General features: G+C 39.0%; 1 protein-coding gene across 4 annotated transcripts in view; it reads right to left on the bottom strand.

Annotated features, from left to right (window-relative positions):
- Positions 1-15,447, bottom strand: part of ice2 (interactor of little elongator complex ELL subunit 2) — a 121,056-nt gene that overhangs the window by 101,927 nt on the left and 3,682 nt on the right. For 3 of the 4 annotated variants that reach the window (XM_059945989.1, XM_059945990.1, XM_059945988.1), the window contains exons 3-4: positions 13,173-13,446; positions 6,599-6,718 (exon numbers count right to left, since the gene is read on the bottom strand). In XM_059945989.1, coding sequence (XP_059801972.1) covers positions 6,599-6,718; positions 13,173-13,446 — 394 coding nt within the window. The remainder of the gene's footprint in view (positions 1-6,598; positions 6,719-13,172; positions 13,447-15,447) is intronic. The other variant, XM_059945991.1, reaches the window with a different exon arrangement.

Raw genomic sequence — 15,447 nt, 5'->3', positions numbered from 1 at the left:
TGCAATGTTAGCAATCATTTGAAGAGGACTAGAATATAAAAGCAAGGATATAAAGCTGAGACTTTAAAGCAATGGTGAGGCCTCACTTGAAGTATTGTGATCAGTTTTGGGCCCCTTATCTTAGAAAGGATGTGCTGAAACTGGAGATGACTCAAAGGAGGTTCATAAAAATGATTCCAGGATTGAATGGCTTGTCATATGAAGAGTGTTTGATGACTCTGCGCTTGTATTCACTAGAATTCAGAAGAATGATGGCTGACCTCATTGAAACCTATCAAATGGTGAAAGGCCTTGATAGAGTGGATGTGAAGAGGATGCTGCCTATGGTGGGAGAGCCTAAGACTGGAGGACAAAGCCTCAGCATAGAGGGACATCCTTTTCGAACAGAGATGAGGAGGAATTTCTTCAGCTAGAGAGCGATTAATCTGTGGAATTTTTTGCCACAGGCAGCTGTGGAGAACAAGTCATTTTTGTATATTTAAGGTAGAACTTGATAGATTTGTGATTGGTCAGGGCATGAGGGGATATGGGGAGAAGACAGGAAATTGGAGTTCAGAGGAAAATTGGATCAGCCCTGATGAAATGGTGGAGCACCATCTCACATGTGAAGTGGCAATTCCGGACCAAACTGGACTTATGGGGTGCCACAGTAGCATAGCAGTTAACGCAACACTATTACAGTCAGATCTTGGAGTTCAATCCTGTCATCCTTTGAAAGAAGACTCTGTAAGGCCTCCATGTGAAATGTGTAGGTTTTCCCTGGGTGCTCAGATTTCCTCCCTCAGTCCAAAGACACAACCGGTAGGTTAATTGGTAATTGTAAATTGTCCTGTGATTGGATTCGGGTTAAATCGGGGTTGTCAGGGGGTTGAAGGGCTGGTATCTCCAGATAAATTAGCCACAGAAGGATGCTTGACAGCTGTGGCTGGGCTTGAATACTATCACCTCCTACAAAATAAAACCTAGTGGTATATGTAATAACAAGGTTTCTATCCCAGATGAGCTCACTGCCTTTTATGCCCACTTTGACTGACAAAACACAGAGGCACTTTCATGAATTCACAGTCCCCAATGACTCTGTGATCTCAGTCTCTGAGGCTGATATGAGAGCATCCTTCGAGGGTGGGGAAGAGGGGGCTGAAACCATGGAAAGCATCCGGCCCAGATAGGCTACCTGGCGGAGTACAGAAGACCTGTGGTGATCAATTGGCTGGAAGGTTCACTGATATCTTTAATCTCTTGCTTTGGTAGTCTGAGGAACCTACCTGTTTCCAGCAGGCTTGAATTATACTGGTGCCCAAGAAGAATGTGGTAACCTGCCTCAATGACCATCATCCAGTAGCATTTACATCCAAGGTGATGAAGTGCTTTGAGAGGTTGGTAATGAAATACATTGACTCCTGCTTTAGGAGTGACTTGGATCCATTCCAATTTGCCTGCTGGTATAACAGGTCCACGACAGATGCTATTTCATTGACTCTTCACTCAATCCTGGAACATCTGGACAGTGAAGATGCATACATCAGGATGCTCTTCATTGACTACAGCTCGGCATTCAATACTCTAATTCCCTCAAAACTAATCAATAAGCTCCATGGCCACGGCTTCAATTCCTCCTTCTGCAGCTGGATCCTTGATTTACTCACTTGCAGACCCCAGACAGTTTGGATTAGCAACATTTCCTGCACAATCACCAACAGAACAAGTATACCACAAGGCTGTGTGCTTAGCCCCCCTGCTCTATTTGCTTCATACTTATGACTGTGAGGTTAAGCACAACTCTAATGCCATATTTAAGTTTTTAAGTTTGCTAACACCACGGTCATTGGCCAAAACAAAGGTATGTGACAAATCAGTATATAAGAGAGAGATTGAAAATCTTACTGAGTGGTATTACAACAATATCTCACTCAATATCAACAAGACCAAGGAGCTTATTATTGACTGCAGGAGGAGGAAACCAGAGCTTCATGAACCGGTCCTCATAGGGGAATCAGAGGTGGAAAAGGTCAGCAAATTTAAATTCCTCATTTAGAGGATCTGCCTTGGGCCCAGCAAACAAGTGCCATTACAAGGAAAGCTTGGAAATGCTTCTACATTCTTAGAAGTTTGTGAAGATTCAGCATGTGACCTAAAGCTTTGGCAAACTTCTTCAGACGTGCTGTGGAGAGTATTCTGATTGGTTATATCACGGCCTGGATTGGAAACACCAATGCCCTGAATGGAAAAGCTTCTAAAAAGTAGTGGATACAGCTCAGTCCATCACGAGTAAAACCTCTCCGCCACTTAGCACATCTACAAGGAGCAGTGTCGAAGGAAAACAGCAGACATCATCGAGCACCCAACTATCCAGGCCATGCTCTCTTTTCACTGCTGCCATCAGGAGGAAAGTACAGGAGCCTCAGGGCCTATACCACCAGGAACAGTTACTACCCCTCAACCAACAGACTCCTAAACCAGAAGGGTTAACTTTCACTCAGCTTCACTCACCTCTAACAATGAACTGTTCCCACAAGGATTTTCATATCATATTCTTGATTCTTATTGCTTATTTAATTATTATTCTGGGTTTTTTTTTGTATTTGTTCAGTTTGTTGTCTTTTGCACATTGGTTGTTTGATCGCCTTATTGTGGGCAGTTTTCCATAGATTCTATTGTGTTTCTTTGTACTTACAGTGAATGCCCACAAGAAAGTGAGTTATAAATGGTGATATATATGTATTTGATAAATTTACTTTGAACTGTGAGATGAGTATTTGTCAGAAGCAGCAGTTTCCTTACCTATGATTGAAATAATTGTGAGGGATACAACGAGATGTGTACCATGTGCTGGGTGATGTTCCTGTAAAAACTCAGCCGCTTCATGCCAGCAAATGAGACAGGAAAATTGAATTTGAAAATATGCATAATTAGTTATACAGTTATGTTATTAACATTGCACTTAAATGTGTTTTAATTCAAAGGAGGAAGAGGTATGATAATCCCTTATTGTGAAGGTAGGAGAATTATATATAAAAATATATATTTTTGTTATCAATACCACATAAATGGATGAAAGAACAAAAACGAAATGGCTCTTCACACAGAACTACTGAATGACAGCTGATGCTTTACTCAGTGTCTAAAGATGCAGGTGAGCAGTTACCCTTCAAATTCATTGACCAGACATCCAAACGTTCTATGCCAAAGACCACCTTCTGTATATTGACAAATTAATGTTGTTTCATTTGGATTCCTCTGCACTGAAGCAACATCATGCCCTGATCTGTAATTTGGTAGTTAAAAGTATAATATGAGCAATTCCACATTTCTTCATGCTATACCCTCCTCTTACAGGGAGCCATCAAAAGGGCGAACTTGTGGTAGAGCAGCTCAATGGATATGATTAAATATACCCATTTCAGCCTGCTACAGCTGAAAATAATAATTACATCCAAGGTCTGTACAGTTAATAAATATATTTTAAGGCGATTGAATAATCTATCGCTGCTTAAAACCAAAGGAGATAATGCCAACTGTGGCTGTAAGATCGTCACTAGGAGGACACCTGGTCAGAAACGTGCCTGTTGCTCAGGTCTGCAAGTGGGTTTCAAAAAAATGAGGTTTTCCACTGCCATTACTGACTATTTTGCTGGCAAACATAGTCTTTGGTAAATAAAATTCACAATCTCAGAGCTAGGGCACTGCATCAGAATCCTGGTTAACCCCTTCTGCCTGGATGTAGCAATTCAGATTGACGGGTTCTATCACTGTCAAGATAGGACTGTTGAGTCTTTCAAAAGCAGAGGTGGTGGCGTATAGCTCGTGATCAACTCCTCATGGTGTATCAATTTGTCGGTGACATCCCAATTTTGCTCCTGCTGCTAGAGATTTCAGTAATTATTTTGGTAGCAGTGTACATTCCACCTCAGGCCAATATTGAACAGGCTCTAGAGGATCAGAGTGATGTGATCAACATGCATGATACAGCACACCCTGATATTTTCATCGTAATTATGGGGAACTTTAACCAGGCCAGCTTGAAAAAGTAACTGAACAATCTACAGTGATTAAATGCTTTGATGGGCTTGTCTTGAGCAGACTGAATTCCTGCTTGAGCAAGGATCTGGACCCACTGCAATTTGCCTATTGCTACAACAGGTCTATAGGAATCTCAATAGCTCTTCACATGGCCTTAGATCACATGTCACAAAGCTGTTTGTTGACCATAGCTCAGTGCTCAACATCATCATTCCTACAGTCGATAAACTACGGAACCTGGGCCTCTGTACCTCTCTCCGCAAATGGATCCTCATCTTCCTAAATGTAAGTCCACAATCTGTGTGGATTAGTATTAATAACTCCTCCTCGCTGAATATCAACACTGGAACACCTCAGGAATGCTCTATTCTTTTTATACCCATGACTGTGTGGCTAGGTATAGCTCAAATGCTATTTATAAATTTGCTGATGATACAACCACTGTTGCCAGAATCTCAGATACAGACAGATGGGAGATATACCATCTACTTGAGCAACAACCTTGAACTCGACGTAAGACCAAACAGCTGATTGTGGACTTCAGAACGGCTAGGCCAAGGAATCACAAACCAATCCTCATAGAGGGATTAGAAGTGGAGAGAGTGAGCAATTTCAATTTCCTGGGTGTCAAGGTCTTTGAGGATCCAACCTGGTCCCATCATATTGATGCAGCCATAAAGAAGGCAAGACAGTGGCTAAATTTCATTAGGAGTTTGAAGAGATTTGAATTGTCACCTAAGACACTCAAAAACTTCTATAGATGTACCCCAGAAAGCATTTTGACAGGCTGCATTACTGGCTGGTATGGGCAGGCTACAGAACAAAATAAGCTACAGAAAGTTGTAAAAGCTTCTAAAATTTGATACAATTTAAGGTGGTTCATAGGGCCCATATGTTTAAGGATAAGTTAGCTCATTTTTATTGCCATACAAATCCTGTCTGTGACAGATGTAATTCTGAGGTAGCTTCCTTGACACATATGTTCTGGTCTTGTCCTCTTTGGGAAAAATATTGGAAAGACATTTTTGAAATTATTTCAGCAGGTTTGCGTATTGATTTACAACCTCATCCTATTACTGCAATTCTTGGATTACCAGTGATGCACTTTAGTCATTTATCCCCTTCAGCTTGCCATTTGAATGCATTTGTTACATTACTGGCCAGAAGATCCATTTTATTTAAATGGAAAGATTCTAATCCCCCTACTACATTTCAATGGTTTTCCCAAACTATAACATGTTTAAACTTAGAAAAATTAGGAGTGGTACTATCGATCCTTCGGTTAAATTTGAAGGAACTTGGAGGCCATTTATTCAACATTTTCATATGATGTAAGCTGACCTTTTCCCAAATCCTTCTCAATAACTTTTTGTTCATGTATAGAGGAGCGGAATTAATGGCAAATAATAATTTTAACTGATGACACATGGCAGCCCAGCTTCTATTTTGTTTTTTTAAGTTTAGGGGGACTTTTTTTGTATAAAATTTTTTGAATCTTTTTCATGTTCAGTTACTAAGAGATTGGGAGGCTTAGATTACACGTTACTCGGAGTCTGTTAATGTGTACGTTAACTGTTATTAATGTAATCCCTATTTCTTTGTATCATTATCATTGTTATGTTTATCAATTCAAAACGTAATAAAAAAGATTGAGAAAGAAAGTTGTAAAATTAGTCAGCTCCATCTTGGGTACTAGACTCCGTAGTATCCAAGACATCTTCAAGGAGCGGTGCCTCAGAAAGGTGGCATCCATCATTAATTACCCCCAGCACCCAGGCCATGCCCTCTTCTTGTTGTTACTATTAGGGAGGAGGTACAGAAGCCTGAAGGCACACACTCAGCGATTCAGGAACAGTTTCTTCCTCACTGCCATCCGTTTCCTAAATGGGCATTGAACTCATGAACACTACCTCATTTTTATTATTTCTGTTTTGCACTATTTTTAATTTAACTATTTAACACACATATATATACTTACTGTAATTGACTGATTTTCCTTATATTATCATATATTGCATTATACTGCTGCCGCTAAGTGAACAAATTTCATGACATCTGCCGGTGATATTAAACCTGATTCTAATTTGCCAAATTACAGATCAAGACACAAGGAGGACAAAGAGTAAAAACGTGGCAACAGTTTGTTGTGGCATCAATGGAACAGACTGGAACAATACCACAGCTAGAGATATGAATACTAAAAAGACTATGGAAGTCATAGAGTACAGAATCAGGTTCATCAGACCAAATGCTATCCTTTATGCCATCTGCATTGATCTCACTTGCTTGCCTTAGGTCCTTCTATTCCTTGCCTGTTTATCCAACTCCCTCACCTCCTCCAGTAGCATGTTCCAGATATTAACCACTCTCTGTGGAAAAAAACCATGGCCCAAAGGTACCCTTTAATAATCCTTCCTTTCACCTATGATTATGCTCCCTTTAGATTATCTTCTTAACAGCTCACTATATGCAGCAGCAAACAGGAAGAGTGAAGCACAACCAGTACAGGATCAACAATAGAAATTAATATTGGAAAATCTTTAACACAAACATGTTAGTTTAGTAATTGCCAGAGTACCTCAGTGTAACAGACAGCATCATGACTGATGACGTCATAATCCTCTGCACATGTTCTTGCCACATTCTGCAGATATTTCATGAACTCTTGCATCTCACTCCAGACAATATTCTTTAGCCCCTGTGACAGAGTATTACAATGTAAACAGTGCACATTACTAACTGAAGGCAAAGCCATGTGCAAAAAGATTTAATGCTTAATCTAGGAAATTGGAATGGATCAATTGCCTAAAAAAATCACATCAAAGACTACATACAATTCTTAAGATCAGGAGATTAAAATTGGCAAGGAGACATTAATAAACAGCTTAACAGTATGAAACTGGCAAATGAATTTCACTATAGTGTCTGAGAATACGTCTGGCACAGATGCACTGTTGACAGGATCCTGACTAGCAGTATCACGGCCTGGGTACAACACTCAGAAGCTGCAGAGAGTATTGGATATTGCCCATTCCATCACAAACACAGCCCTTCCTAACATTGAGAGCACCTAAAGGAAGTGCTATGTCAAGATGACAGCATCTACCATCAAAGATTCCCACCATCTGGGTCACACCCTCTTCACAATGCTAACATCAGGCAGAAAGTACAGAAGCCTGAGTCCCATACCACAGTTACTTTCTTACAACCATCAGATTCTTGAACTGATCTAAGCAAAGGAACCCTATGGACTGCTTCTTGCACTATTATTGGTTAGTCCTTAACAAACTGGATTCCTTGTTTCAAAAAGAATACAAAGTCACTGAAGACTGTGGATAAAAATATTATCCCAATACCAAACACACAAAAAAAATCTTTCTACCATTCCAAACCCATCCCTCCCACTTCTTATTCCCAACTGGTGACATCTATTCACTGTTCCCTTGCTTGCCTGATTCTTCCCATTGCCTGCCTACCTCTGCTTCACCATTTCCCCTCACCCCTACACTCTCAGTCCCATTGCAGGGCAGTGATGCGAAACCTCAGCCACTCCTCTCTCTGCCCAGATTCTGCGTGAACTGCAGAGTTTACCTAGCAGTTTGTATCTTGCACCAAAACACGTAATGTAATTTTTTCATGATGGCTACAAATAACAAGTTGCTGCGGCTACATTTAGGATGGTGCAACACAGTGTGGAACGATGGAATAAGTGGATGGTATTGAGTGATATGGGGATACTGACAGCCCTCAGAGCACACCATCACAGATCCTTCAACACAGCAGGATGAGTAGGTACGGTGGCCAAAATAACAGAACATCAGTATGGAAGATCAAGTTGGAATCAAGACAAAAAAAAAATACTATAAATACTCATTCGATCAGCATGTATCAGGATGTGCCAACAGTCCTGCCCACTTTCCTCCAGCCTGCCAAGTGCTTCTATCTCTATCTTGACAAGGTACCACATTATTCAGAAAGTCAGAAGGCATGGGATCCAGGGAAGTTTGGCCAGGTGGATTCAGAATTGGCTTGCCTGCAGAAAGCAAAGGGTCGTGGTGGAGGGAGTACATTCAGATTGGAAGGGTTGTGACTAGTGGTGTCCCACAAGATCGGTTCTGGGACCTTTACTTTTAGTGATTTTTATTAACAACCTGGATGTGGTGGTAGAAGGGTGGTTTGGCAAGTTTGCAGATGACACAAAGGTTGGTGGTGTTGTGGACAGTGTTGAGGATTGTCGAAGATTGCAGAGACATTGATAGGATGCAGAAGTGGGCTGAGAAGTGGCAGATGGAGTTCAACCCAGAGAAGTGTGAGGTGGTACACTTTGGAAGGACAAACTCCAAGGCAGAGTACAAAGTAAATGGCAGGATACTTGGAAGTGAGAAGGAGCAGAGGGATCTGGGGGTACATGTCCACAGATCCCTGAAAGTTGCCTCACAGGTAGATAGGGTAGTTAAGAAAGCTTATGGAGTGTTAGCTTTCATTAGTCAAGGGATAGAGTTTAAAAGGTGTGGGGTAATGATGCAGCTCTATAAAACTCTGGTTAGGCCACACTTGGAGTGCAGTGTCCAGTTCTGGTCACCTCACTATAGGAAGGATGTGGAAGCATTGAAAAAAGAGGGGATTTACCAGGATGCTGCCTGGTTTAGAGAGTATGCATTATGATCAGAGATTATGGGAGCTAGGGCTTTACTCTCTGGAGAGAAGGAGGATGAGAGGAGACATGATAGAGGTATAGAAGATATTAAGAGGAATAGATAGAGTGGACAGCCAGCGCCTCTTCCCCAGGGCACCACTGCTCAATACAAGAGGACATGGCTTTAAGGTAAAGGGTGGAAAGTTCAAGGGGGATATTAGAGGAAGGTTTTTTACTCAGAGAGTGGTTGGTGCGTGGAATGCACTGCCTGAGTCAGTGGCGGAGGCAGATACACTAGTGAAATTTAAGAGACTACTAGACAGGTATATGGAGAAATTTAAGGTGGAGGGTTATATGGGAGGCAGGGTTTAAGGGTCGGCACAGCATTGTGGGCCGAAGGGCCTGTACTGTGCTGTATTGTTCTATGTTCTATCATCTGCAGCTCTTTGCTTTTGAGTTATCCTGGAACTGTATATGATACTGGTTAAACCACAGCTGGAATTCTGCAACAAAGTCCTGGTCACAACGTTGCAGGAAAGGTATAATTACACAGAATGAGATGCAGAGACGATTCATGAGTGATGCTGTTAGGATTCTAGGAGATATATTCACCCATGAGGATGACCAGAACTTAAGAGCATAAACAAAACCTGCTCCATAAGAAATTATTGAGCTAACTTCTTTTGCTTAGAGAGTGAGCAAACTTTGGAAAGTACTCCTACAGGGTTTACTTGGGGTGAAACAAACAAATTTGGATGATAGAATTGATGGTTTTGTGGTCATTTGTGAACAACACTAAGATAGGTGCAGAACAGGTAGTGTTGAGGAAGCAGGGAGGCTGCAGAAGGACTTGGACAGAGTAGGAGAATGGGCAAAGAAGTGACAAAATGGAATACAGTGTCAGGAAGCCTATGGTCACGCACTTTGGTAGAAGGCGCCAAAGTGTAGATTATTTTCTAAGTGGGTTGAAAATTCAAAACTCCAAGGTGAAAGGGGCTTGGGAGTTCTCGTGCAGGGTTCCCTAAAGGCTCACTTGCAGGTTGAGCTGGTGGTAAGGAAGGCAAATGCATTGTAATTTCATTTCAAGAGGACTAGAATATAAAAACAAAGATGTAATGCTGAGGTTTTATAAGGCACTGGTGAGGCCTCGAGTACTGTGCGCAGTTTTGGGCCCCATGTTTAAGAAAGGATGTGTTAACATTAGAGAAGGTTTATTCTTACAAAAATTTTAGCCACTAGATTAGAAAAGGTACTACCACAGATTATTTCAGAAGATCAAACTGGTTTCATTAAGAATCGGTATTCTTTTTTTAATGTTAGAAAATTGATTAATATAATTCATACTTCATCACCCACAGTCCCAGAATGTGTTATCTCATTAGATGCTGAAAAAGCCTTTGATAGAGTTGAATGGACATATTTATTTAATGCATTGAGAAATTTTAATTTTAGTTCTAATTTTATATCATGGATTAAACTAATATACTATAAACCTGTTGCTTCTGTTCTTACAAATAATTATAGATCCTCCTTTTTTCAATTATCTCGTGGTACGAGACAAGGTTGTCCTTTAAGTCCTTTATTATTTAATATTGCGTTTGAACCTTTAGCCATTGCTATTCGTGAATCTCCTAATATTTTTGGTATTACCCGTAATGAGAAATTATATAAATTATCACTTTATGCTGATGATTTGCTGTTATATATTTCTGATCTTGATAGATCTATTCCCACTATTTTATCCTTGTTGGCTCAATTTGGTAGTTTTTCTGGTTATAAATTAAACTTAGATAAGAGTGAATTATTCCCTTTAAACGCGCAAACTTTATTGAATGATAGGATTCCATTTAAAGTTGTTACTGATAATTTTACCTATTTAGGTATAAAAATTACCAAGAAATATAAAGATTTATTTAGACTGAATTTTTTTTACCTATGCTTCTTCAAATACAACATCTTACTACAAGATGGTCTCCCTTATTCTTATCATTAGTTGGTCGGATTAATGCTATTAAAATGATGATTTTACCGAAATTTTTATATTTATTTCAAGACTTACCAATTTTTATTCCTAAATCCTTTTTTGACAACATTGATTCAAAAATTTCCTCATTTGTGTGGCAAAACAAAAACCCCAGGTTAAGTAAAAGGCAATTACAAAAATCTAAAAAAGATGGTGGTTTAGCTTTGCCTAACTTTAGATTTTATTATTGGGCGAATAATATTCGTAACTTAACGTATTGGAAATTAGATTTGGACTCATTATTGTGTCCGCAGTGGGTAAATTTGGAATGCAATGAAGTAAAGGGATATTCTTTATTCTCTGTTCTTGGTTCTTCTCTTCCTGCTGATTTAGTTAAATTTAATAAACAGATATCTAATCCTGTTATTAAACACACATTACGAATTTGGTTTCAATTTCGGAAATTTTTTACTTTGAAAAACTTTGTGCTTGATAGCCCTATTTTATTTAATTTTTTCTTTAAACCTTCCTTGACAGATCAAGCCTTTAGCATGTAGAAAAGGAAAGGTATAAAATGTTTTCGTGACCTTTTTTTTGAAGGTACTTTGATGTCTTTTGACCAACTTTCCAATAAATTTAAATTACCTAAATCTAATTTCTTCAGATATTTACAAATCAGAAATTTTTTACATAAAGTTTTACCATCTTTTCCCAACTCAACTTCAACAGATTTCTCAGATTTGATTTTTACCTTAAATCCTTGTCAGAAGGGATTAGTTGCTTTTATTTACAACATGATTATGAAGATACAACCAGAGATGTCTGATAGAATTAAACAACAATGGGAAAAAGAACTTCGATACAATATACCAACAGATAAATGGGAAAAAATTTTACAAATGGTTAATTCTTCTTCTATATGTGCTAAACATGCTTTAATACAATTTAAAATTGTACATAGAGCTTATATGTCTAAGGATAAACTTGCTCGATTTTATTCTCATATTAACCCTCAATGTGATAGATGTCATTCAGAAGTGGCTTTACAGACCCATATGTTTTGGTCATGTCCCACTTTACATAACTATTGGAAGGACATATTCGTTACCATTTCCTCAATTTGGAACATCGATTTACAACCTAACTTTATTACTGCAATCTTTGGTATACCAAATGAGGATGGTAATCAGTTTTCTCCTTCAATCAGACGAATGATTGCTTTTGTAACATTAATGGCCAGAAGGTCTATATTACAAAATTGGAAAGAAGTAAACCCTCCTACCACGTCTCAGTGGCTTTTTCAAACTATTTCTTATCTGAGTTTGGAAAAAATTAGAAGCACTATTTTTGACTCGTCAATTAAATTTGAAGAAACTTGGGGACTGTTCATCCGACATTTTCATATGAATTAATTTGGCCTTTCCCAGACCTTCTCTCTGTTTATTCTTGTTCAGGTATGGAGTTCCGGAGTTCTTTGACACTATCATATACTTATAAACTGTTATTATTGCCCATGTTAGTTTTAGTTTAGTGTTTGTTTCATATATATATTTTCTTTTACACATCTCTAATTTTTTTTTTCTTTTTCTTTTGATGATTAGTTTTGTTTTTTTTTCATATATAATTATATAGACTTGATTGATTAATGTACTTTTTTGTTGTTGATGTTTAATAGGATATCATTATCCTATTATTAATGTAATCTTAAGTCTATTGTATTCATAACCTATTCATTATTATGTTATTTTTTTTTATATTTATATGAAACTCAATAAAAAGATTGAAAAAGAAAGAAAGAAGAGAAGGTTCAGAGGAGGCTCACGAAAATGACTCTGGGAATAAAAGACTTATTGTATGAGGAGAAATTGATGTCTCTGGGGCTTTATTTGCTGGAATTTAGAAGAATGGGTTGAGGGATATCACTGAAATCTGTTAATTGTTGAATGGCCTAGAGAGAGATTGGATGTGGAATGGATTATTCCTTTGGTGGGGGAGTCTAGGAGCAGAGAGATGTCCATTTAGAATTAAGATAAGTATTAATCTTCTTATGATGAATCTGTGATAAATCTGTGGAACTTGTTGCCACAGGCAGATATGGAGACCAGGTTATTGGGTGTATTTAAAGCAGATGTTGATAGGTTTTGAAGTTGTCAGCATGTGAAAGATTATGGGGAGAAGGAGGGAGATTGGGGTTGAGAGGAAAATGGCTCAGCCATGATGAAAATGGCAAAGCAGACCTGATGGGCTGAATGGCCTAAGTCTGCTCCTATGTCTTATGGTGTAAAATAGCTTGCAAACAGACTGAGGAGATGGGTGGCAGGAAGTATGTATGGAGCATAATCAGTTAAAATGTTAACAGATTTGTAACATTGCTTGATATCTTCTTGAAGAGCTTCTGTGAGAGGGACCATTTTATGACAGGGTAATTATCTGTGGCCTAAGGATAGCTCAACTTAGACCAGATGAACAGCCTTTCCTACAAGTGACCTACAAGTACATTAAAGTGTAACTTTTTGTAATTCAAACTATAATGTATATTTTTCATTTACTCACCAAATACTGTGCCAGATGCCCATACATTTTCCCTTGTAACCATGTTGACTGCTGCATATTTTTGAATTTCTGCATGAATTGCACATAGTTCTTCTGATCCCTCTCGGTCAAGGCAGAGAAGCGGGGATAAGACACTCTGGGCTCCGGGAGAGGGAAGATGGCTTCTGAACTTTTGTTAGTTGTACTGCCTGATGCTGGTGCAGTAGAATCAAGTTTGGGGCTGGTCTTGGGTTGTTGCTGGACTTCAACAGAATCACTGATTCCTGCTGTTTGCCTAGCAGGGAAGTACAGAAGTTATTCTGGTGATTTAAAATTAAATATGAAAAATAACATTTCAACTGACATCAACTGATATAAATTAAAACAATGCAATTGAAAGTTCTCTCCTCTAAATACTACACAGAATACTAACTGCATAAAGGGCCAATTGTCCAACAGGTTTATGAATCTTATTGAATTGATAACATGATGGATGTAAAACCATGTACTGTTTTGTATATTTTGCATATATTTTTATGAAAAAAGTTCAGTTTTGAAATTTAAATCAATAGGCAGTAGAGTTGCTGCCTTACATTGCCAGAGATGCAGGTAAAGTACTGCCTTTGAGTACTATCTATCAATGTAGTTATTGCACACTCTGTATGAATAACAAACACAATTTGCATCTCAGCATAAACAAGACCAATGAGATGATTGTGGACTCTGCGGTTCATAATCTGTGTGTTATTTATCTTTTTATTGTTTACATGATTTGTTGTTTCTCCCCCACACACTGGGTGTATATAGGTCTTTGTTGTGTGGGAATTTGGGATTTTTTTTAAGGGGTTCTGTTGTGTTTCTTTTGTAGCTGCCTGCAAGATGAATCTCAAGGTTGTATACAGTATACTTCGATAATAAATATTACTTAAAACTTTGAGAGTTAGGAGCACCAAGTTTCTGGGAGTGCACATAATGGGTGATCATATCTGGTCCCTCAACTCCACCTTTTCGGTCAAGAAAGTGCAGCGACATCTCCAATTTCTGAGGAAATTGAAGTGCGTGAGGCTTCACAAACTACCCCCCCCCCCCCCCCACCCCCCCACCAACCTCAGCATTCCTAGCAATTCTTACAGGGGCATCATCGACCAACTACAGTACATCACCATTTGGTACTGGAATTACAAGGCATCTGACTGCCGTCACTACAAACGATTGTGAAGACTTCTGAGAGGATCATCAGGGTCTCTCTTCCATCAGAGATTTATCCGTTGATGTACACTCAGGGCACTTAGCATTGTTAATGATTCTTCCCATCTGTTCAACAATCTCTTTGACCTGCTGTCATCAGGCAGGAAGTACTACAGCATTAGGACAAGAACAAGATGGGAAACAGCTTTCCCCAGGCCACAAAACTGTGAACTCCCCGCCACCACCAAGGTCTCATCAGGTATGAAGTGCCAGTAGCAGTACACTGTTTACTTTTTAAACTTGTGGCATAAATACACTTTATTATTTACTAATTTATTTGTGACAATATAACTTTATGTGTTGTGCATGTAAGCTATATGAACTGTATTGTGCACCTCGTTGTTTGGTGGTAAACACATGCACAGTTGAATTTCAATAAACTAAACTTCAAAGTTCAAGGTAGATTTATTATCAAAGTATGTATACATTATAACAACCCTGAGATTTGCCTTCTTATAGGCAGCCACAAAACAATGAAAGACCGCAGAACCCATTTAAAGAAAACCCCTACACAAGACCGTCAGATGTGCAATAAAAAGAACAAATCAAGCAAACAGCAGAAAGCAAACGAAAGACACTCAAACATTAGTCACACCACATCACTCCCCAAAAACGAGTCCACAATCACAAGCCACCAAAACAAGTAAAGCCAGTCCAGGAAACAGCCACACACAACTTGAACTTGAGAACCTTTAACTGCGTTGATGTACATAGAGATCTTGAGGTCCAGACCCTTAAAAGTGGCTGCGCAGGTCGATATCGTGGTAAATAAGTCGTACAGTATGCTTGCCTTCATTAGTTGAGGCAGTGAGTTCAAGAGTTGCAAAGTTATGTTGTGGCTTCACAAAACTGGCTAGGCCACATCAGTATTGCATTCGACAGTACAGAATCACACTGCATCTATATAAAACTTTCGTTAGGCAGCACTTAGATTACTGTGTGCATTCTGATCGCCCATTACAGAAAGGATGTGCAGGCTTTGGAGAGGGTGTTGAAGAGATTTACCAGGATGCTTCCTGGATTAATAGGCACACGATATAAGGGCAGG

This window comes from Hypanus sabinus, chromosome 21, assembly GCF_030144855.1.
Source record: "Hypanus sabinus isolate sHypSab1 chromosome 21, sHypSab1.hap1, whole genome shotgun sequence".
Classification (NCBI taxonomy): domain Eukaryota; kingdom Metazoa; phylum Chordata; class Chondrichthyes; order Myliobatiformes; family Dasyatidae; genus Hypanus; species Hypanus sabinus.
This window is presented reverse-complemented; position numbering and strand designations above follow the sequence as displayed.